The sequence below is a fragment of the Microtus oregoni genome, unplaced genomic scaffold (genome assembly GCF_018167655.1).
Source record: "Microtus oregoni isolate MIOR12 unplaced genomic scaffold, Mior012 000006F_ref0000085, whole genome shotgun sequence".
Classification (NCBI taxonomy): domain Eukaryota; kingdom Metazoa; phylum Chordata; class Mammalia; order Rodentia; family Cricetidae; genus Microtus; species Microtus oregoni.
In genome coordinates, this window is record NW_024543065.1 from 26,236,267 (window position 1) to 26,260,562 (window position 24,296).

General features: G+C 45.3%; 1 protein-coding gene across 1 annotated transcript; it reads left to right on the forward strand.

Annotated features, from left to right (window-relative positions):
* Positions 1–5,094: 5,094 nt before the first annotated feature.
* Positions 5,095–18,578, forward strand: LOC121449438 (sodium-dependent glucose transporter 1A-like). Its single transcript, XM_041653862.1, is given in 5 exon segments — positions 5,095–5,351; positions 12,683–12,851; positions 13,936–14,052; positions 16,651–17,635; positions 17,637–18,578. Coding segments are annotated over 4 exon segments (1,431 nt in total). The 5' UTR covers positions 5,095–5,351; positions 12,683–12,685; the 3' UTR covers positions 17,800–18,578.
* The last annotated feature ends 5,718 nt before the right edge of the window (positions 18,579–24,296 follow it).

Consider the following 24,296-nt stretch of genomic DNA (forward strand, 5'->3'; position numbering starts at 1 on the left):
CAGAGCCTCCTCCCACCAAGGACAATCCTGAGTCAGGGCCTTGGGAAGTTACACTTTGAACTGTGCACGTGGTGAGAGCAGGGGAAACTCAGGTTCATCTGACAAAGCTCCTAAGAAGAGCATTTGGCGGACAGGCCTCTCTCAGCACTCAGGAGCCCAGCTTCTTGGGGGAGAGGAAATGTGGTTTCCTGGAAGACCACATGTTCTCACGGCTTCATTCCGTATCCTTCTCACATAATTGCACACGGGCATCCCGAGGACGTATGCATCAGTCTCCCGAGGACGTATGCATCAGTCTCCTGAGGACGTATGCACCGACCTCCGGAGGCTGACAAAGCTGGAAGCACAGTCTCAGAGGAGCCCAGTCAAGTGGTCTTGGCGACTAGAGAGATGGCTCAGGCATTGAAAGTGCTTGCTGATTTGTTGCAGAGGACTTGAGTTCAATTCCTAGCATTCCTACTGGGCAGTTCACAACCTACCTGTAACTCTAACTATAAGGGACCCAACACACAAACACACACACACACACACACACACACACACACACACACCCATTCTTATCTCTTGTGAATACTCAGTGGTACCAACTTCTCTCCAGGCAGCAGAGGGCAGTCCCTAAAGGTATTTGGTCTAAGCATCTCAGTGTATTTTTTTTCCTTTTAAAAAAATGGAAAGAAAAAGAACCAATGGCTATAAGTGACATGTGGCTATTTTCCCCCAAGATGTGAAAAATAGCATGTGTGTGTGTGTGTGTGTGTGTATGTGTGTGTGTGTTCACTTGAGAGAAGAAAACAATTCATACCCAACTGTGAAAACACTGTGCTCCAAAAGATAGATTCAAATGCGTGACCACAGAGAGTCCTGGACAAAGACGGTGGATTACAATACTGGACTAAAGACACATGTTGTAGGAATTTAGCAGAATCGTGGTGTATGGAGTAAACTTTAGAGTGAACAGTGTTCCCTGTATCTGGGGTAGACGTTAGAGTGAACAGTGTTCCCTGTATCTGGGGTAGACATTATAGTGAAAAGTTCTCACTGTTTCTAGGGTAGACCTTAGAGTGGACAGTGTTCACTGTATTTGGGAAAACTTTAGAGTGAACAATTCTCATTGTATCTGGACTAGCCTTTAGAGTGAGCAGTTCTCCCTCTGTCTGGATTAGTCTTTAGAATGAACAACTCTCACTCTGTCGAGAGTAGATGACAGAGTGAACAGTATTCAGTGTTTCAGAGCAGACGTTAGAATGGATAGTACTCACTGTTTCTCGATTAGGCATTCGAGTGAACAGTTCTGGCTGTATCTGGCATAGATTTCACTGTATCTGGGGTGCATGTTAGAGTGAACAGTTCTCATTATTTCTGGGTAGATGCAAGAGTGAACAGTTCTTACTGTATCTGGAGTAGATGTTTGAGTGAACAGTGCTCACTGTATCTGTGCTAACCTTTAGAGTGAGCAGTGTTCACTGTATCTGGAGTAGACATTACAATGAACAGTTCTCTCTGTATCTTGGGTAGATGTTAGAGTGAACAGTTCCCATTGTATCTGGCGTAGACTTTAAGAGTGAACAGTTTTTGCTCTCTCTGGAGGAGATGGTAGAGTGAAGAGTTCTCACTTTGTCTGGAGTGACATTAGAATCAACAGTTCTTACTATATATGGAGTAGAAGTTACAGTGAACATTTCTCAATGTACCTGGAGTGGATGTTAGAGTGAACATTCTCACTGTATCTGGAGTAGACATTAGAGGGAACAATTTTTACTGTATCTGGAGTAGACGGTAGAGTGTACAAATCTCACTCTATCTGGGGTACGTGTTAGAGTGAAGAGTTTTCACTGTATCTGTAGCATTTCACAGAATGAACAATTCTAAATGTAATTGGAGTAGAAAATAGAGTTAACATTTCTCACAGAGGAGGCATTAGTGTAAATAGTGTGTACTATACCTGTGGTAGACATTAGAGTAAACAGTGTACACTATCTGTGGTAGACATTAGAGAGGACGGTGTACACTGTGTCTGTGGTAGACATTAGAGTAAACAGTTCTCACTATATCTGCAGTAGACGTTAGAATGACAGTTCTCACTCTATCCGGAGTAGTTATTTGAGTTAACAGCTCTCACTATATCTTTGGTAGATGTTAGTAAAAACAATTTTTATCGTGTCTGGAGTAGACTTTAGAGAGAGCAGTTCTGACTGTATCTGGAGTAGACTTTAGAGAGAGCAGTTCTGACTGTATCTGGAGTAGACTTTAGAGAGAGCAGTTCTGACTGTATCTGGAGTAGACTTTAGAATGAAAAGGTCTCTCTATATATGGAGTAGAATTCTCGCTGTATCTGGAGAAGACGTTAGAATGAAATCTTCTCAATGTATCTGGAGTAGTCATTGGAGTGGACATTCTCACTGTACCTGGAGTAGACTTTAGAATGAATAGTTCTCTCTGTATATGGAGTAGACATTAGAGTAAACATTCTCGCTGTATCTGGAGAAGACGTTAGAATGAAACCTTCTAACGTATGCGGAGTAGATGCCTGAGTAATCAGTTCTCACTGTATCTGAAGCAAGCATTAGTATGACAACTTCTCCCTGTATCTTATTTAGACATTAGAATGAACAGTTCTCGCTGTTTCTGGGGTAATGATTACAGCGAATGGTTGTTCCTAGAAGTACTTTGACCTTGAAGAGTCATAATGGAAAATGGTAAAAAAAAAAAAATTCTTTGTGGAAAACAGTGATGTTTCCCATGATTTGTAGAATTGCTTTCTGAAGGTGCATTGCGGCCTTTGAATGACTTTGGTCACAGAAGCCTTTGGCACACTTGAGGCTCTTAGATTATTATGCATTGCAAATGATACATAACGAAGTACTGAAGTCATGAGGACATATAGCAAGACATATAGATAAGGAGGACCTAGGTTTGAGGAACTACTTACCCAAAAACCAGCTTTGTGAAGCTATCAATAAATGCCTTTGTATGGCTGTTGGGGTTCAGTTCATCAGAGGCTGGACCTTCCTGCTGTCACACAGAACTCAAAATTTCATTTTGAAATGACCTCTTTCTTCCACCAACTCACACAGACAAACACCCCAAAGGTCTGAATGGGGGTCAAGGGATCTGGGGGGAGGGTGACAAAGACAGGAGGAAGACAAGAGGGGGCTGGGGAGAGTAAACACAACACGCCACACTGCGCTATACACGGTGGAATTGTCAGAGAACAAATTCAGTCACTTTTAAACAGCAGGTTAAGGAAGCTAGAGTTATTTAATTTTGAAGTAAAACCACTACTGTGTCAAGTAGTAAGCTTACCACTAGGACAGTTCATGGAGTTTCCCTAGAGTCCGCATTAACTTCGGTGAGGGAGGGAACAGAGTGAGGCAGAGAGAGCTGACAGTCTGGGAAAGGAGATGGGGAGAAATGGAGTCACCAAAGGAGGACCCCAACATCAAAGGGCAGGTCCAGTGGAAATGACGGAGAGGGAAACAGGGGGATGGGAAACTGGGGCAAGAAAGCGGAAGGCTGGATTTTAAGATTTTGAAGTCAAGCCTTTGCCAGAGATGATGTTTCGAGTGTTGGTGTTAAGCCTGTGGAAGTGAAGTGTGGCAGTGGCGTGGATACTGAATCTTAGAGCAAAGCCATTGACTGGAGCAGGGGCTGGGTGTCCAGGAATGATCTGGGAGGTCCACGGACAGCTGTGACATGCACAGACAAAGGTGGTAGAGACTCCAGCTCCTGAGAGAAAGGGGCCAGGGGAGGCTTTAGAGTATGAGGGTGAACTCCTATCTTTGGAAGGACTCACAAAAACAGCTGACTTTGAAATAGTTTCTAGAAACCTGAATTTTATTAACTTTTATATTTCTCTATAAGACACTGAGAACTTTCAATAGTAACCTGGCACTATTTATTTTAATTCTCAATTTAGGTTTAATCCATGAGTTATAATTATTCTGATTTCCCCTAAAAAAATTGTTTCATCCTGCTTAGAGCAAGCAACAAGTTGCAGTGATTTTTCTTTTCCTGATTTTCTCAATAGCCTGCGTGGTCACCATAATCTGGTATATAAATATCTGTTGGATTAAATGACATCATAGATTACAAAATTTTATGCTTCTGTAGTGTCATTAACCATAAATAATGATATGCTCTGTAGTTAGAATTCAGCTAATAACAAGCAACCCTTGATAAGAGCAGGCAACTGGGTAATCTCCAGGAATAATGTTTTTTTTTTTTATTAAAAATCAAACAAACAAACAAAAAGCCCTTCCAGTCTGGTTCTTGACCAATGCTATTATGTAGGAATGTTCTCAGCATAAGTCGTCAGTGCTGTAGAGAGCAAGGAGGTTTTCGGGTGGCTAGAACGTATTTGAAATAGATGTAAACACATCACATTGTTGGTTTGAGTAAAGCAAACCGAACAAAGTCACCCCCTCCTCCCCAGTAATGGCACAGCCACGCAGTTGACATGACTTTACTCAGCGATCATGGTGATCAATGTCAGGCTCCAGTCACTTGTGGGTATATTTGGTCTTGTGTGGGTTTGAAACCACAATTTTGAACCAATACGTACGCCTTGAGCTATTTGGCTGTTGACGGGGCCAGTGTCAGCTGACTGACCTTTGGCGAGCTGTAGGTTTTCTCTATGACTTTATCCTTTCCTGACACCTAGCTATGGTGACAGAGGAGTGTGGCGAGGATCCCTATGGCTCCAGGAGCCTGTTGCGGAGCAAGTGATTGTAGCCTGAAAGCTGAATAGCAGACGGAGAGGGCTCAAGAGTGGACAGAAGGCAGGGATGCGGTCATGTAAGGATGACCTCCGCTCCTGCGCATACCGGTTCCCTAAAGCTTAGCAGCACGCACTGTTTAGGGCCTGTTGCCAGGCTGCAGCTGCAGTTGTAGCTCAAACTCGCGGAGAGTTCGGTTTCCTAGGCAACCACCGTGACTTCCTGGCCGACACTCCCTATTGGTTGGCCAGAGCCTGACTCTGTCACGAGAACCCCGGCTATTTTGCAAGATGGAGAGTGAAGGTTCTGGGCGGCCGGCTGGGGCCAGGGTCGAAGTCCAGCCGCCGCAGGAGGTCCTGAGTTGGGACGGTCCCTGGGGGAAGGTGGAGTCTGGAGGAGCCCAGCACAGAGCCCGGGAGGGTCCGCCCGCAGCAGGAGCTCTCCGCAGCCGCCAAGCTGGAACTAAACGTGAAGACCGGGAGCGCTGGGCCCGTGGCTGGTGCCCAGCGGCTCCACCAGGCGGAGACCCTGGCAGAGAGCAAGCCGGCCGCTGCGACCTCCTGGAGGAGTGGCCCGGCCAGGAGCGTGCTGCGCTGGTTCTCCACAGCGGTCCTGTATGCCGCCTTCCTGGGGCTGGTGAGAGCTGGGGCTGCACCCCTCCCAGAGTGATGTGCGAGCCTTGGGCAAGGGACCTGACCGTCCCTGCTGGACTCTCACCTTTGCTGCCTGCACGTTTTGTGACCTTGGGCATTTTAGTTAATCCGCTGGGGCTTTGGTTTCATCAACTAACACAATTTTAATCATGGTGGGTCACTGTCAAGAGCATGATTGATTTTGCATAAGATGCCCCCACCCGCATGGCCATCTTTGTCTGCTCTTCTGAGTACTGGGGAGACAGAAAAGAGGTTGCCAACGTCTGTAGTCACCGCCCTTAATTATTATACAGAAAAATCTACTTTGGGGGGAATCTTCTCTTTCTGGTGACTTGACTAAATTACGCCAAACAGTTGATTATACAGATGGGGAAATAATAACAAGAGAAAAAATTATTTTTTCTCTACCATACCGGTAGCTGCTTAAGTGGCAGAGGCTGGTCCTCAACTCATCCCGTAACTGATGATGGACCTTGAACTCCTGATCCTCCTGACCTCCACACAAGGTGCTGGGATAATGGGTGTGTGTCAGCATGTTCGGTCTGTGAAGAACAGTGGATGAACCCAGGGCTTTACGAAACCTAGGCAAGTACTCTAGCCGTTAACCACATACCCATCCCCAAAGCTAAACACTCACAAACCAAGAACTCATACACTAACCAGAAACTATTAACTTGTAAGTGTGGGTCTTCTGAACCTTCCGTAAAGCATAATGAGTAAGCTCTTCACCTGTGTTCTACTGCAGACATTGCTGAAGTCTGTGCAACGTTTTCTTTCCAACTGGTCCCTGTGACCATTTTAAGATTGGCTGTGGAGTTCTGACCTCCATTTGGACTCCACTTTCTTGATTTTGGTTGCAGCATCTGCTTTTTCCCCTTGTTCTTGTCATTTGAAAACCCGAAGGTTTCCAAAATCTCCAAACCTACCAGCAGCCCACTGAAGCTCTGCCTGGCATCCTGCTGCTGACCTGCTCTGGGTGCGGGACGCTAGGCAGCTGTGAAAGAACACGGTAGGCAAAGACCCACCCCAAGCTCTGTGCATGCTCCTCCCTGCCGAGCCCCGCACATGTTGGAGCGAAGGTCTAAGGATGCCACCGGAACAAGCAACAACCCAGTGGCTCTGAGAGATAGGGTCCCATGCTGAAAAATCTGGACATAGCAGCCAGTGGTTCTGAGGGACCAGGGTCCCATCCTGAAAAAAAAAAATCTGGACATAGCAGCAGAAATCTCTCTTGTTTGAGAAACTACTCCAAAGTCCTTTAATTTACATGGCAAAAGCTCACAAGTAAGAGCCACCAACACAGGGTCATGCTTTTTTGCATTCAGACACACAGCAGACTGCCACAGGGGCTGTAACTTGTCTTGATTGGAGACACTCCCTTAATGATTGAACAGCATTCATGGGGATGGGGATGGAACTTCTGGTATCCTTCTTCTTCACAAACGTGAAATTGTTTAGGCACCTCCAGCAGCTCCTATACCCCAAATCCACCTCAAGCAGATTCTCGGCAATGGAACGTAGCTCCCCAGAATGAAACAACCGCACTACCGAGTGGGCTAAGAGTGGACCACAGGCTCAGCAGTCAGGGAATCCCTCTCAGGAAGCAGATTAGCTCCTTGCTGCTTTCCAATGGTGGTGACTGCGAGCTCCCCATTTTTTTAATTCATCTGGTGACAGGATCCATACGAGCTTAAACAACCAATGTAAATGAAAGACTGAGAGCTTTCATTTCGCAGGCTTTGCCTCCACCACGCTGTGTGCTTACATACTAAGTGCTAGCTGCTCCCATGAATGCATCCTGCATCCCAGCCCCTCCCTGGGAAGTTTCCTTAGTGTATGCAGGAGCACAGTTAGAGAATCAGTGATATCCTTGTGAGGACGAGGATGGGGGCACCAGGCTAGAGGAAAAGGAAAAAGGATAATGGTTTTGCAATGACAGAGAAGATCTCTCCATGATCTTAGCAAAGTGACCCATCATTATAATGGTGGCTCTTTCTGGGGAGAAATGTCCCTGGTCAACCTTTCCTTAAGGTGTCCAGCACAGGCACAATTGGAGCAGATAGGATCAGTCCCTCCTAGCTAAGAGATACAGATAGAAGATAGACAGCCCAGAAGTTTGCTGCAGAGAAAACCTGGAATGGCCCCTTCCAATAGTGGAGGGGAGTAAGTTAATGGTGGTGTTTCTAAAAGCCCCATTTCCCAGATTCTAGATCATGGAAATCCTGGCTCACACCAGTTGGTGGGTGAAAGGGGCTTTTTTTCAGCCTAGAGAAAATATACTTTGCTGGAATCCCGTAAAACCGACTAGCAAGTAATGTTATAGCTTATGAGAAGGCAAGATCTGCAAGTTTCTATAAGTTAGGGTGCAGCTCTTTTTAAAAAGGCATTACTCATGTTGTATGGGAATGCCTTATGTATTTATGTATATCTGAGTCCGGAGTCTCTGTGGGCGTCAAGTGAACGAATCCATCCACAAGGGTTTGAAGCATGACGCTTCTGGGAACATATCACTGAAGGCTTTTATTGTCTCCACCAAAATTAAGGGATTGACAAAGCAAACACTGGGTAGGAGCCTCATTTCCTAACGATCCCCTGCTGCACGGTTGCGTTCGGGGTCGTTTCAGCTCGACACGCTGAGTCTTGGAGCGCAGAGCTTTTGCTGGTGCCCGCTTTAAAGACTCAGCGGGCGCCAGGCGGACATCCAAGCTGCCCCTGGGACCACGCTTGGCAATGGATTTCCATCACCTTAAACACCAGTTTTGCTTTCCACTTAGGTGCCTAAAATTGTTCATTAACTAGATTATGTAGGAAATTAGACTTGGATCGCTCTTGTGGAGCTCGTTCAAACCGCACAGTTTAACAATCTCTCCACTGGCGGCTACTGAGCATGAAAATCCGCCAGGTCATTTCCTGGGTACTTATTTCTTCTTGTGCTCACTGCTTGCTGGGTTAAACATCACCTTGATGTTTATGAGCCACTGGTTTCTTCATTAGAAGTCGAGAATTCCTCCCCAGCCCAATGGGGTGACCTTAAAGCTACAGAATCCTGTACTTGACAGAGTCTCTGCCCTTGATGCCAAACTGATGGTGGCTTGGTATAGACCCCTCTCCCTAAACGGTTAACTGTAGGTGACAAGACTCCAAGTGGACAAAGACCTGGTGAGAGTTAAAATAGTGATGCACTTGGCGAGAAAAGTCGTCTCTGTTCATGACCTGCAGCTTTTATGAGGTGGATCTTGTGTTGCCCATGTTGACCAAAACTCATGCTCTGTTTGATCCTGCCGTCCCCCTGACAGCCAGGACCACAGGCCGGGCCGCTCGGCCTGACTCCTGCATATAACACTTACAGATAATAATTAGGATTATTATTGATGATGTTCTACGAGGGCTTGTATTTTTATGAATGTTATATAATTTCTGAGACACAAGAACAATAACACACCCCTATGAAAATAACTGAAAAGTATAGCATTACTTACTTTTTAGCAATGTTTTCCATGTAATTTAATATAAAAGTAAGCCCAATTATTTTAATGTCTCAATTTTTGTAAGAGAATAATCTTTTTGAGATATTTCAAGCATCCATCAGAAAACCTGCAAATTAATTAATTCATGTTCAAGAAAATTATTTGGAAACTAGTGAGATTGATCCTCAGTTAAGAGTACTGTATGTTTTTCCGTAAGATCTGGATTTGGTTTTCAATATCCACATGGCAGCTCATACGTGATACATATTACATGCCAAAGTTACATGCCTATAACCCCAGTTCTAGGGGATCAAACATTCTTTTCTGACATCTCAGGACACTAGACATGTATTTTGTTCACAGACAAGTAAGGAGGGAAAACACCCATACTCTTAAAATTTAACAGAAAAGAAATATTTAATCTGATTTGACTTGGGGAACTTCAGCAAAATTTCAAAGGTTTAAAATGCTTATTCAAGATCAGATCACAGGTTAAGGACATCTCTCTTCAACCAAAGCAACGTTAGCGCCTCAAAGGCAAATGTGAAAACTCTCATTGTTGGTTAACTTAGCTCTTTGCAGGATACTCAGTTTCTGAAGGAACAAAAATTTAATAACTAACATGTGGAGCACAGGAAAAGCGGGGATCCCTGCTTCCTAGGCCAACCAACTCCAGTTTAAAGTACAGTCCTCCACAATCTCTTCCTTAGCCCCAGTGCTGACGGGGAAGGAGGCTGTAGTGCATACAGTTAATGTACCACTATTTAAAAGACCAAAAGGGCCAGCCAGCATGTAAGAACACCTTATTTATTGTTTTAACAGCAACATAAAATTGTAGCTTTACAGTGAACTTTAGATACTGATGTTCAATATTTAGAAAAATTTCTAATCTCAGTAACTATGGTCACATGTCCACAACCTTCTTATCTGTTCTTATCTCTTCAGTTCATTTCAGTGTTCTTATCTGGTGAGTTTTCAGAAAGGCCCTGTGGGTCAGTCCAGGGCCCCAAAGGACCAGAATACATTTACCTAAAAAAATAAAAATTAAAAAAAAGACAAGTTAGATGAAAGTGTTCAGACCAAGAAACTAAGGCAAAACTTCATGGTGGAGCATGTCAGCGCTGCAAAGAAGTCCCTGAACACATGTAAAGTACAGCAAATACAAGCCACTGTCACAGCCTAAGGAGGGGGTTACATGTTTCCAACAGGCAGTGAGGGACTCTTACGAATGTGTGGACCAGGTGCCCGTGAGCTTGAAGCTTGCGCAAAATGTGGAAAGAAAGAAGCTGCTGTCATTCTGTTTAATAAAGAACCAGGAACTTCAGCAGTGACTGAAACTCAGGGCTCCATCCATATCAGACGCCACAAGGGAAGGAAGACGGTGGGGAGGATTTAGATGCTGACCCTGCCTCGGCCGATGAAGATGGACTCGCTCAGGCGGCTGACGGCTCAGCGTCGGCTGCAGAGGGCTCAGCAAACACCCACATCAGAACGAGGGAGTCAGAAAGGCTGTCAAAGTAGGCAGAACTGACTCGTGAGCAGTAGAAATTATTTATAGCATTTGAATAACAAACAAGCTTGCATATGCAGAATATGTGTGCAAACACTTACGGTGGCGTGCTGTATAATCTACGGAAATTGTTTAGAGAAACCTATTACCTGATGTCAAGCCATTCAGTGAGAACTGGTGATTGTGTCAGACTATTTCCTGGGAAACTGAGATGAGGAGCGCACAGCAAGCGCATTGCCATTGCCTGACCTCAGGTGTGCGACTCCCTGAGCATAAGGCCCCTTACATCTTACTAAGAAAACCTTTTGTTTTTATACACACACACACACACAAAAAAAAATCAAGTACAAAATCGTGTATAGCAATTTCCCTCAAAAAATATTTGTAGGTGGCATATTCTGTACCGCCACCAGTTCCCCAGTTACCACCCAGAGACTTATTACCAATTATATATGCTCAGTGGACAGCTCAGGCTGATTACTAACTAGCTCTTGTACCTTAAATCAACACATATTTCTTATTTGTGTTCAACCATGTGGCTTGGTACCTTCCCTCAGTATGAAGTGCTCATCTAGCTTCTCTTCAAGTCTCCTGGACTCCGCCCTCCTTTGTCTCAGCATCCTCTTTGCCTGAAAATGTTGAGTAGCTTTGGTCATTCAGCTTTTTATTGAAACAATCCAAGTGACATATTCATAGTGCACAAAAAACTATTCCACAACAAATATTTTATTGTATTTTAGAGACAGGGTTTTTTTCGTGTGTGTATTTCCAGCTGTCCTGGAACTCACTCTGTAGACCAGGCTGGCCTCAGGCTGAGAGATCCTCCTTCCTCTGTCTCCTGAGTGCTGGGATTAAAGATGTGCACCACCTGGTATAATATTTTGATATACTTCATCCCATTGTTTTTTATCTTCTGCTAGTTTGGAAATATATACTCAGGAAAATGTGTGAACTATATAATTAATATAGTTAATTATTAGTTAGTTAGGGAAATCCAGCATTCATATTAAGTGTATACATGGTCTGTATCAAAGGCTCCAATGAGGTTCTTTCTCATAAGCTTATCCTCCCCACAATTCCATGGTTCTGAATCCTCACTCTGTGGCCTGTGTTTCCACATACAGACAGTGCAGGTTAGCTTTGTGTGATTATTGAAATCTGTGTTTTTGTGTTTAAAATCCCAAAGCTACAGAAAAGCAGGTGGGTTGAACAATGAACTTTCTCACATTCTTTACATAGATAGCCAGTTTCAGTGTTCTTTCAGTGTTTTCTTGGTGTCCTTATCTCCATGTATGTATATACACATACATATGTGTGTATGGATTTCCTGAACCATTAAAATGAATGTGAAACCCTGGTTTTGGAAAAAAGGAAAATATGCAAATCATTTCACAACTAAGTCATACAGAATACAGCTTAAGGGAAAGAACTGAGAAAATGAAGAATTTTGTAATTTTTTATATTGGAAATGGAGGTCCATATTCGTAAACTCAGTGCCTGGAGGGCAGGAGTATCAGGAGTTTGAGGCCGTTCTTGGCTACTCTCAGAGTTTGTGGCCAGCCTGAGCTGCAAAAAACACTATCTCAAATTACTATGATTTAAAAATTGAAGGCTGCCTATATGTTTTTCTCTGGGTTCTCCTTTTTTAGCTTCTCTAGGATCACTAACTATAGGCTCAATGTCCTTTGTTTATGGCTAGAAACCAAATATGAGTGAGTACAACCCATGCTCCTCTTTTTGGGTCTGGCTTACCTCACTCAGGATAGTGGTTTCTATTTCCATCCATTTGCATGCAAAATTCAAGAAGCCCTTGTTTTTTTACTGCTGAGTAGTACTCTAATATGTATATATTCCATACTTTCTTCATCCATTATTCCATTGAAGGGCATCTAGGTTGTTCTGGCTTTGTAGGAGCAGGAGCCTAGGCAGTTTGGATGCCCACCTTACTAGAACTGGATGGAGGTGGGGTTCCTTGGACTTCCCACAGGGCAGGGAACCCTGATTGCTCTTTGGCCTGAGGAGGGAGGGGGACTTGATTGGGAGAGGGGGAGGGTAATGGGAGGCGGTGGCGGGGAAGAGACAGAAATCTATAATAAATAAATAAATAAATAAGAAAAAGATAAAAACTGAAGGCTGTACATGGATAAAACCCAGATGACCACGTTGCTCTAGCAATAATTGTATTGCCATTGTAGATCTTTCTGAACTGAAGGTCTTAAAGTCACCCACTGTCTCTCATCGTCCCACTCTTTTTATGGGAGAACAATCTGTTACCACTCTTTTTAGACATTGTTTTAATTTTTGTAAATGCAAAGCTTCTGTCTTTTTAAATTTTAGGGAATGAGTGTTGCTATACTGGGACCCACATTTCAAGATCTGGCAGCGAACGTGAACAGAAATATCAGCGGCCTGTCTCTCATTTTTGTGGGCCGGGCCTCTGGGTTCTTGTGTGGCACCATGATTGGTGGGGTTCTCTTTGACCACACGAACCAGTTCTTTCTTTTGGGTGAGTAAACACCAACCTCCGCTGTTCTCTGCCTGTCCTGACTTTATACCCTGGCTCTTTGTGTGACAGGCACAGCCTGCAGAGTGCTGACAACAGAAGCAGTCAGTACCAGAGCATCTTCACTGGCAGCTGGGCTTCTAGACTCCCTGCCCTTACCTGGGCAGTTGGAAGGACTCTGGAAACCTGATTGGCCCTGGGGAGCGAGCTCTGCCCCCTGAACAGGGCTGACCTTTACTGCAATGTCAGCTCCGCTCAAGGCTTACACACTGGCTGACTATGAAACTCTGCTTTTCTGGGAGTAGGACAGGGTTCTGGGGCCACAGGGGTCAGAATGGGTTCCTGGAACCTGGCCAGGCTCTGTGCATTCAGGATTAAACAAGAAGGGGCAGGAGGTTGTGGGTGAAATCACGTAGACTATGTTTTGTCCTAGTCACCCAGTGTCCCTGAGGAACCTAGACTGCCCCTTCCATACCTGAGAAGACGGCAAAGCTCTCAGCATAATGTTTCCAACAAATTGGCACAATTAGGGGGGATTTAGATGATGTTGTAAGACACAGAGCAAGGGAACTAAGTTACTTCCGGTTAATAAATAAGGGATTCTTCTTCTACCTCCTCCCTGTTCCCCCAGGCAATTAATTTAGGAGCATAAGCAGAAACTTATACGGAAAAAAAAATTGTTAGCCACATCTAAAATTTCTCCAAGTTTCTTTAATGTGTGACAATAAGGAAATGATTTCTGGTCTGTATCCTTTGCCAAAAACCATGGCTTTGCGGTATAAATAATTATGAGCATTAATGGTACGACAAATCTGCTTAGGTCATAAGTTACAAAGGCCTTAGAGAATTTACACGATTTTACATAACCAGTTTAGAAACCACTACTCTCAGTGGAAACTGAATGTAATTTTTGTACTCTTATAGGTTTGATTATCCTCAGGGATATAGTTTTTTATAACTCACGTTTATTTTTTAAATATTAAAGTATTTTTTTTTGCAGGGACTCATGCATGCTAGACAAGCATGCACTCCACTACTAACCCGTGTTTTCAGCTACTACAGCTGAATTTTTTGCCTTTCTTCCCAGGAGTGTCAATGGTGGCAACGGCAGTCGGCCTTTATCTCATCCCTTTCTGCAAGACAGCAGTCTTACTGATGGTCACCATGTCTGTCTTTGGGGCTTCCGTTGGCGTTGTGGATACAGGTGTGTGAAGTGTCACCTCTGGGGTGGGAACTCCACTAGGAAAGTACAGCAGATGATATCAACGGTCCCTGGCATACTTTTGAAATGACACAGTACTGACTTGGTCATGGGGTCACTCAGAGGGAACACCCTTGCAGCAGCTGCACTTGGGGCTGGTCTGGGATTGATTATGAACAGATATCTATACGATTGGACTAAACGTCTTCGATCTCTGAGAGACTGATTTGCAGGAGCTACCCTGGGAACGGCCATGTGTGGTTGCAGTGTGGCTGAAGTGAGCTTGAGTCTGGGGGTTAAAATTTATCTTTGTAAAACAAGTAGGAGGAGCTGGTGGTTTAGATCCAGCCAGGGGCCATCCCTTGGCTAAGAAAGCAGAGAGGCAGACTTACAGTTAAGCAGACCTGACTTACCGAGCTAAGAGAAACTGTGCTGCTTGCTTTCTTTCCTGTTATTTTCTCCTAGAAGTTCTAAATCTCCAAAGCGATAGCTTTTCCATTTGTTAATATCTATTTGAAAACCTACAAAATACCACACACTATGTGGACACTCCTTTAGTTCCTACTCTCTAGATCTCCCTCGATATTCTTTTTTTTTTATTTCATTGACATTAGATTTGGTTTTTTTTTTCCCACACAATATACCCTGATTATATTTTCCTCTCTCTACTCCTCCCAGTTCCTCCCTGCCACCTCTCTCATCCAGACTTACTCCCTTTCAGTCTGTCATTAGAAAAAAACAAGTTCCTAAGGGATAATAAAATAATATATATAAGAATATATGTTAAAAGGAAAATCTACACACCAGAACTTGACAAAACAAACAAACACAGAGAATAGAGCCCAAGAGAAGGCACAAGTAGCAGAGACCCACTTGTTCCCACACTCAAGGATCCCATAAAAACACTAAACTGGCAGTCATAATACATATGAGAAGGACCTGGTATGATGGTCTGTCCTGTCTCTTTTAAGAGACAAGCCACACACACACCCCCATCTGCTGAGGCAAGCTGATCTTCAACTTCCAGCCTGAGTTCTCCCCTTTTTCCGTTTCCCTCTCAAAGAGGCAGCTTCTGTCTCTCTCCCTTCTCTCTCCCTTCGTCCCTCTCTCTCCCTCCCTCCCTCCTTTCATCCCTTACTCCCTCTCTCTCTCCATTACCCCCTCTCTCCTCTTCTTCCCTCTCTGCTCTTCTCCCCTTCCCTACCATAACCCACTAAATAAATATCCAACCTAACTCTGCATGGCATGCCTATCCATCTGTCTCTTGCCCGCCCAGGACTAGCCACCTTTGGAGATGTGTGGCGTGGTCTCATGGTGTGCCCATATATCTGTCTTTCCTCATGGTCTCCTGCACTGTCTCTGCCTGGGACTGGCTGCTCTCAGGACTCCCTGCCCGCTGCCTGCCGCTGCTCTGGGGACCTGCAGCATTCCCGCCTGCTGCAGAAATGCCTCAGGAACCTGCAGCATTTTACTTTCACATTACACCTGGTGCAGATGTGTGCATGGTGTGTGCATGCTGCCTCAGTCTCTGAGTTCATATGAGCTTTGCTCAAGCTAATTTAGAGACCCTTGTTCTCTTGGTGTCCTCCATCCCCTATGGCTCTTACACTCTTTCTGCCTCTTCTTCAGCTGGGTTCCCTGAGTTCTAAGAGGGGGAGTTTGATGGAGACATTATCTAGGGCTTAGTCTTCCAAAGTCAGTCAGTCAGTCTGCCTGTCTGCCTGCCTACATGCGTGCATGCATACATGTGACGTGTGTGTATGTGTGCTTGTGTGTGTGTGTGTGTGTGTGTGTGTGTGTGTGTGTGTGTGTGTGTGAGATCGCTGTCTGTGGGTCTCTGTGTTTGTACCCACCTGATGCAGGAAGCTCCTCTGATGATAGTCAAGCAACATACTGATCTGCTTCTCTAGATGGAATGTTCCTTGATGTTCTAATGTAACAGTAACACCATTAGTGTTTTATAACTCAGGTATCATTTGGTCGTGGAGTTACAAAGTAGAAACATATGCTTATCTCAAAGTAACTGCTTAAAATAAAAAACCAAAGGCTTGGTGCTTAAAGTTTGCCCCTTGTCAGGGTGTAGGCAGTGTTGTGTGGATTCCAAAAGACGGGCCGCTGGTTTCCCGTAGCTGGAGCACCAGAGCCTAGATCACTTGGGTTCCTGGTGGAGTGTTTGCATTTCTTCTATCCACCATGTTCAAGTGGTTGCCAGACAGCTTTGTCATTTGGCCTCTATTGGATGATAAACATTACCCTAGTCAACACATAAGTTTCAAACACTAGTAACAAATAGGTCTATAGCATTATTCCCCAGTGTGGTGTGGGCCTATGTATAACAGCCCTTTGCTTGCTTGTGTACCTGGTTCCAGAGGGTAGTGCTTTTCCAGCTTGAAGCTTTCCACGTATGAGTTGAGATATCACAACACACAGTTTTCTGGTGTTCATGGATGAGGTCCTTAATCAGAATCACTTGGGGCTAATGTCACGCCATTCCTACCGTGTGACACAGACTCAGCCGCTTTATCATAGTAATGGCCTGTTGAGATTTCCCTGCACTGACTGACAATTTAACTTGAACCTTTCCCCATGTTTCACTGGCAGGTGCAAATGTCCTCATCTTGGCTCTTTGGGGAGACAAAGGAGCCCCACACATGCAGGCCTTGCACTTCAGCTTCGCCTTGGGTGCTGTCCTGGCTCCCCTGCTGGCTAAATTGGCCTGGAGTACCTCAGAATCCACTCAGAACCTCACTGAGTCTGCCTTTGACCCTCTAATGCTGAACCGATCATCTGAAGCTACCTCAGACTCTCTGTTTGCGGTACCCGAGAACATGAATCTGCTGTGGGCGTATGCTTCCACCGGCACCTATATTTTAGTAGTTTCTGTCTTTCTCTTTGGTCTGTTTTGTATTAAACACTCAAGGCAGAAAAAAAACACAGATTCTGCTCAGGGTGCTCGAAGAGCTAAATATCACAGGACCCTGCTCTGTCTCCTCTTTGTCTTCTTCTTCTTTTATGTTGGAGCTGAGATAACATTTGGCTCTTACCTATTTTCCTTTGCCACCACCCATGTTGGCATGAAAGAAAGTGAAGCAGCCGGCTTGAACTCTGTCTTCTGGGGGACCTTTGCAGCCTGCAGGGGCCTGGCCATCTTCTTTGCCACATTCTTACAGCCTGGAACCATGATTGTGTTGAGCAACGTTGGCAGCCTTGTCTCATCTTTCTTTCTGGTACTTTTTGACAAGAGCCCTCTCTGCCTCTGGATTGCGACTGCTGTGTATGGAGCCTCGATGGCAACCACGTTTCCCAGTGGAGTTTCCTGGATTGAGCAGTACACCAGCCTAAGTGGGAAGTCTGCAGCATTCTTCGTAATTGGTGCCTCTCTAGGAGATATGGCGATTCCTGCAGTCATCGGAATTCTTCAAGGACACTACCCAGACCTGCCAGTGATTCTGTACATCTGTTTTGCATCAGCCATCTTCACTGGAGTTATATTTCCCGTGATGTATAAATTAGCCACCTCACCTCTGGAACGCCAGCGCAAAGGAAAAAGAAAAGGCGAGGACCAGAAAGCTTTGTCCACTAGTTCTAGACTGTGAGCATGAGACTAAACAGGAAGACGAAAAAAACAACAACAATGAAATAGATTTTAAAGTGGTTGAAATGAGTGACCCAACGAGGCCATCTTTAATGGGGTCATTTAGAGATGTTCTCTTGAAGGGGCCCTTCTGCTCAGTCCTCTGCAGTAAATAAAGGCAACCCCTTGACACACTCCAGACAAAAAGGATGTATATACTTAGAGAGGAAGAATTCCTTAAGGACTTCACTGAATAAAGAGTTCAATCATCGGGAGAGTGAGGATTTTTCAATACCTGCTGGCATTCATACTTTCTGGGTCTACTTATAGAGAAAGCTAAAGAATTTAGAAACACGTTCTGTGATTCTCAGTCATCCATAAGATCTTGCTAGGAGATTCATTCCGACAGATGCATACACAGGTAATGTTGATGGTCGCCACCTTTCAGAGCATGTAAAGAAGACGGTTGGGTTGGGAAGCTGCAGGGTGTGCCAACAGCAGACAGATGTGCTCAACAGTGATCACCCACCTGTGTTCTGCCAGGTATTCTGGGAGTGTTCTTCTGAAGGTATCTTTGTAAGGGTCCGACATTTCCACAGCTGTTGTAGGGCTGGGTCACAGAGTACCAGGGGCAATGGCTGGTTTCAGGTTTTTATTTCTACAAAGGAAACACAGAGCAAGGTTTAAGTTATGTGTGGCTTCTCAACATGACTCTGCCTCTCAGGTCTGCCCTGAGGCACTCAGCACAGGCCTCTGTGTCCTCTCCAGATCCTGAATTTCTATAAAGGAAGATGAGATGACTCCCAAATTGAAAATCTATGTATCATGAAGTTTTTGTGAGATGTCTCCTAGATAAGCTCTAGCTTGCTCGTCAATGCAAATTCTGAGTGAAACAGAGATGATCAAAAACTTAATTAAGAATGTGATACTAATTGCACGTGCTGTATAATGTACTCAAGGCCAAATATAAATAGTCTTTTGAAAAATACAGTGTTGTAAGAGGCTGCTCATTTGTCCCAGCTGCCCAGAACCGAAGTAACCACACAGAAACTGTATTAGTTAAATCACTACTTGGCCCATTAGCTCTAACTTCTTACTAGCTAACTCTTACATCTTAATTTAGCCCATTTCTAGTAATTCTGTGTATCACTGTGTGGCTGTGGCTTACCGGCAAATTCCAACTGGTGTCTGTCTCTGACGGGGCTACATGGCTTCTCTCTGACTCCACCTCCTTTCTTCCAGCATTAGCTCTACTCTGCCCTATCACAGGCCTAAGACAGTTTCTTTATTAACCAATGGTACTCACAGGCTACAGAGGGGAATCCCACATCAATACTGTTTTCAGTGCAGAGTTGAATGTACCATAAGGGACACCCTCCATACTGTTAACAATTCTGAAATCAGGATACACTTTACAATAAATGATCATTTGACATTGGGACAAAGTTACTCAACAATGTTGTCTTATATACACATATAAAATACTGATCTGTCCTCTGTTGAATCTAGTGCAAAATGTTCTGTTACGTTTCAGTAGTCTCGAACATCTGAAGTATTTCTCGGAAGTCCATGTCCAGGCTCTGAGACTCAAGGCAAATGAGTAGCCGTGAGCTTTCCTAAAGATTGAAAGAGACGGGCATGGTAGCTCATGGTGCCATGAGCTTTGTGCCAGCCTGAAATACAGTGAGACCCTGTTTTTAAGAAAATGAAAAGAAAGTCACCTACTTCCAAACTACAATGCCAGGGAAGTCACATTCACATCTCCTCCAACAGGAGAATAAAAATAGTGAGACCCCAAAACAGACCCACAAAGGAAGAAACGGCATCTGAGTATAACAGGGCATGCTGAGGGCCCGTATCCTGGATTTGCTGTTTGTAAGGCACATGCTCACTCTGACTGGGTCTGTTCACTGCCTACAGCTTGGCTTATGTCCTGGCCTTGGCAGTCTGCATTCCTGTGGAATCCTTGATAGCTTTGCCTTCTTCCTGCAGTTTCATGTGGCTGTCCTGTAAGAGACTTCCTGTGAGCATTCCGATCCTTCTGCCCGTACCCCGGCCTCCTGGGACTTCCTTTGAAATGTTGGAGGAGGCCCAGGATCCCCATTTCTCTTTCATTCCATATGTTTGCACAATCAGCATCTCGCGGCTGCTGCTGAGTTTGCTGTCTTTGTGAGCTATGCCTCAGTCCCATGGACCCAGGCTGCGGCAGCTTCTCTGTGTCCTGCTGACTGAATGGGATTTTTAGTTCCTTTTTCTGTTGCTGTCTTAAAATGCCTGACTAAAGCAATGTGCAGAAGAGAGTATTTATTCCTGCTCACCGTTTGTGGGTTTGACCTGCCATGGCTGAAGAGGGGTGTCGGGGCAGAGACAAAGGATCAGGCTCTAAGAAAGAGGACAATATTGTCCCCTCCCCCATCTAGGCAAGCCCATCCCCAAGGGGAAATGGCATACCCCTAAAAGGCCCCCAAAACTTCATAAAGCCACCCATCCTCTTGATCAGGGAAGCTGTGGAGACCTCAGAGAGCAGTCTGAAGGGGAGCTGGCCTCGGTGCTCCCAAGGGGCTTGAGACCCTGACCCACCTGTCCCCAAAGGTGGTACAAATGGTAAAAGACTAAGAAAGGGACTCTTGTAGGTCCCTAAGAGTCATCCCAAGGACCCTCAATCGATATGGGTGGTAAGAGGGAAAACAATTGGTTTGTGGCCACCTACATGACCTGAAACACTCTGCAGGAAAGTGACTGGGGTAGAGCAATTGGCAATCATAGCAGTGAGCTAGAATAGGTTTCCTTTTTCTTTTTTTTTATTAAAGATTTCTGTCTCCTCCCCTGATGGAGGAAGATCATTGGTTAATTAATAAAGAAACTGCTTGGTCTGATAGGTTAGAACATAGGTGGGTGGAGTAAACAGAACAGAATGCTGGGAGGAAGAGGAAGTGAGCTAAGACTTCTAACACAGACGCCATGCTCCCCTCTCCCGGGCAGATGCGATGAAGCAAGCCGCCAGGTCAGACATGCTGAATCTTTCCCGGTAAGACTGGTGCTACACAGATTACTAAAAATGGGTTAGGCAAAATATGAGAATTAGCCCATAAGAGGCTAGAGCTAGTGGGCCAAGCAGTGTTTAAATGAATACAGATGGTGTGTTGTTATTTCGGGGTATAAGCTAGCCAGGCGGCCAGAAGCCATGCTGTGGGAAGAGGCCCGCAGCTCATACTACACTCTCCACCACCGCCTCCCATTTCCCTCCCCCTCCCCCAATTAACTCCCCCTCCCTCATCAGCCTGAAGAGCAGTCAGGGTTCCCTGCCCTGTGGGGAGTCCAAGGACCTCCCACCTCCTTCCAGGTCTAGTAAGGTGAGCATCCAAACAGCCTAGGCTCCCACAAAGCCAGTATGTGCAGTAGGATCAAAACCCAGTGCCATTGTTCTTGACTTCTCAGCAGTCCTCAATGTCTGCTATGTTCAGGGAGTCTGGTTTTATCCCATGCTTTTTTAGACCCAGGCTAGCTAGCCTTGGTAAGTTCCCAATAGAACATCCCCATTGTCTCAGTGTGTGGGTGCACCCCTCACGGTCCTGAGTTCCTTGCTCGTGCTCTCTCTCCTTCCGCTCCTGATTTGGACCTTGGGGTTTCAGTCCGGTGCTCCAATGTGGGTCTCTGTCTCTGTCTCCTTTCATCGCCTGATGAAGGTTAATATCCAGGAGGATGACTATATGTTTTTAGAATAGGTTTCTAAAGCTACTCTGAGCACTATTTCGGCTCTTACAGGGTCTACCTAAGATGCCAGTGGATACAGGGTTAGGAAGAAAGTTGATACATTCCTGAAGCCTCTAGCCACAACTGTGACAGTTTAACCTGCAGTCATTTAAAAAGTCCAGACTCCAGGCCAAGGAGACACTTTGGTTTTAAAAAAAAAAAAATGTTCTCTGTATAAGCCCAATGCCTTGACTTTGATCCCTGGAACTCATGGGGGAACAGTGTGATGGTGTACACCTATAATCCGAGCACTGCTGTGGAGACAAGGGAGGCAGACAGATGTGAGAACTGACTAGCCAGAAGCCCTCGTATGCAGCACAGGGCATAAACAAGAGACACTGTCTCAATGTAAGGACTATAGGGAAGGAGAGAACTAACTCCCAAACAGTTGTCTTCTGGCCTCCACATATGTGCAATGGGACACGCACATGCACACCAGTGAGTGCCCCTCCCATAAGTAAAGTTTAAAAGTCCAACTCTCTAGTCTTAGTAGCCCTTCCAAAAATGGATCCAGCCCTTGAAGGCAGAGTAAGGAAAATCAGTCCAAGATGAGCATCCATATAAAAGGCGGGGTGTGGCAGTGCACACGCTTGTACTACAGTGCTGGAGAGGCAGGGGCAAGAGGATCCCCGGGACTCACTGGCCAGCCGCCTCATCTAATCAGACACAATCAAGTCCTTCACCCTTAGTCCCCTTGCTCTTCACAGCTCCTGGTGTCTTTGTTACTTCTCATTGTTGCAACAAAATACCCAACCAAAGCAACTTAAAGAAGGCAGGGTTGTGTTGGTTCACAGTCATCGAAGACACTGTCTGCCACACAGTCTAGTCTGTCTATACTATAGCTGGTCAGGCAGGAAAATTCTCTGAACTTAAGGGAGGCATGTTAGCTCTGCCCCTCTCTCTTTCCTGAACTCAACAGTTACTCTCTGGGCACCTTTAGGAAGCCATCCTCTCCTAAGGATACTGTCTTGTCTGTGGGCACAGGCCCATTCTATGTATATCCTGTTTTCACACATTCCAATCTGGCTCCCGATTTCTAGGGTATAGAATCTATCTTAGTTAGAGTTTCTATTGATGTGAAGAGACACCGTGACCATTGTAGGGAATGTGTTACAGCTGTGGTACCTCAAAGATGTCCTGACTTACCAGGAAGTCAGGATATACTTAGAGTGCACTAGAACAGCTCTGGGGGGGGGGAGTGGGGGTAGAGTTGCAATAGGACAGCTGGAGGAGGCTGAAGCCGCAATAGGACAGCCCTAGAGGAAAGGTGTCCTGACTTTATCAGGAAGCCAAGTTACCCGGAGCTGGGGTGTGGTGGGGAATGATCTCCCTCAGGATACAGCAATCCTGTTCTGGAGAGCAGCTACAGTTGAGCTCTGCTCTCTTCCCTTAAGGGAACGTCCTAGCAGAGCTATCTGCGTCTTCTCTGGTGCAAGATGTTACTTCTTTTGCTAACACTCTACTAAAGTGGAAGCCCATGCAGAAATGTAACAATTTCCTCCAGCTCTGGCAAAAAAGTTGCTACTTTTTCTGCTCAGCCTTGCTCGGCACCCCTAAGGGGCCGTCTCAGCAAGGCTTTTCAGCGCAGTCCCCTAAGGAACACCCCAGTCAGGTTCGTCTTTTCTGTGCCTCAAATGAAGATCGTCACCCAAGACTCTTTTGAGAAAGAGACTTACTTGGAAAAGAGGAGTCCAGAAGAGAGGCTGCCTCTGCCAGGGTGGGAGGAACAGCAGCCTCTAACCCAATAGAGGCTTATATGGGGCTTCTTCTTTTTTTTTTTTTTTTTTTTTTGGTTTTTCGAGACAGGGTTTCTCTGTGGCTTTGGAGCCTGTCCTGGAACTAGCTCTGTAGACCAGGCTGGTCTCGAACTCACAGAAATCCGCCTGCCTCTGCCTCCCGAGTGCTGGGATTAAAGGCGTGCGCCACCATCGCCGGCTTATATATGGGGCTTCTTAGGGGGTGGAGTTTTTCCAGGGAGAGGAGGGATTGGTTAGTTTTCCCTGCTCAGGGATTGGTCAGTTTAGTTAGTTGGGGCAGAGATCGCTCTTATTTCATGGCCAATCTGTGCTTCTTTCACTGGTCCTTTTAAGCCTTTTGACTCTAATCTTAGGCCCAGGGCATATTTCTTTCACTGACTCTGATTCTAGGGACAAAGTGTGATTCTTTGGCACTGGTTTCAGAGTCAGGGCATGTTTCTTTGGTTCTGGATTCTGGGATAAAGATGTTTATTTCCCTGACTCAGGTCTCAGGTCCAGGGTGTGTTTCTTTCATTGGCTCTGGGTTCAGAGTCAGGGTGCTCAGTAATTGGTTGGTTTCCTGCTCCAGTTGTCCCTTTTACTCTAAAACCATGGCAAATCTTATAAAGGAAAACATTAAATTGGGGCTGGCTTACAATTTCAGAGGCTTAGTCCATTTTCGTTGTAGTGGGGAAAATGGAAGCATGCAGGTAGAATTGGTGCTAGAGAAGGAGCTGAGTTCTACATCCTGATCTGCAGGCAACAAAAAGAGATACTGTGTGACATACTGGGTGTAGCTTGAGCATGTGAGACCTCAAAGCCTGCCTCCACAGTGACATATTTCCTCCAAAGCCACACCTGCTATAACAAAGCCATAACAACTCTTAAGAGTGCTATTCCCTAGGGCCAAGCATTCAAACACATGAGTTTTTGGGAGCCATACCTGTTCAAACCACCATAGAAATTATCACCAAAGAGCCTCTATCTTGAGATATATGATTCTACCAGGAGTTTCTATTCACAACATCACTCATATCCATAATAAGCAAGGGACTAAATCTGTTGGGTCCAGCACTGCAGGTTAGATTTAGAGAGGAGTCAAAGAACCAATGTTTTCATTCATGATGTGGATGACCCAAGGCTGGTCCCACAAGGGGCAACAGCAGGTGTCCTGAGGCTGCAGC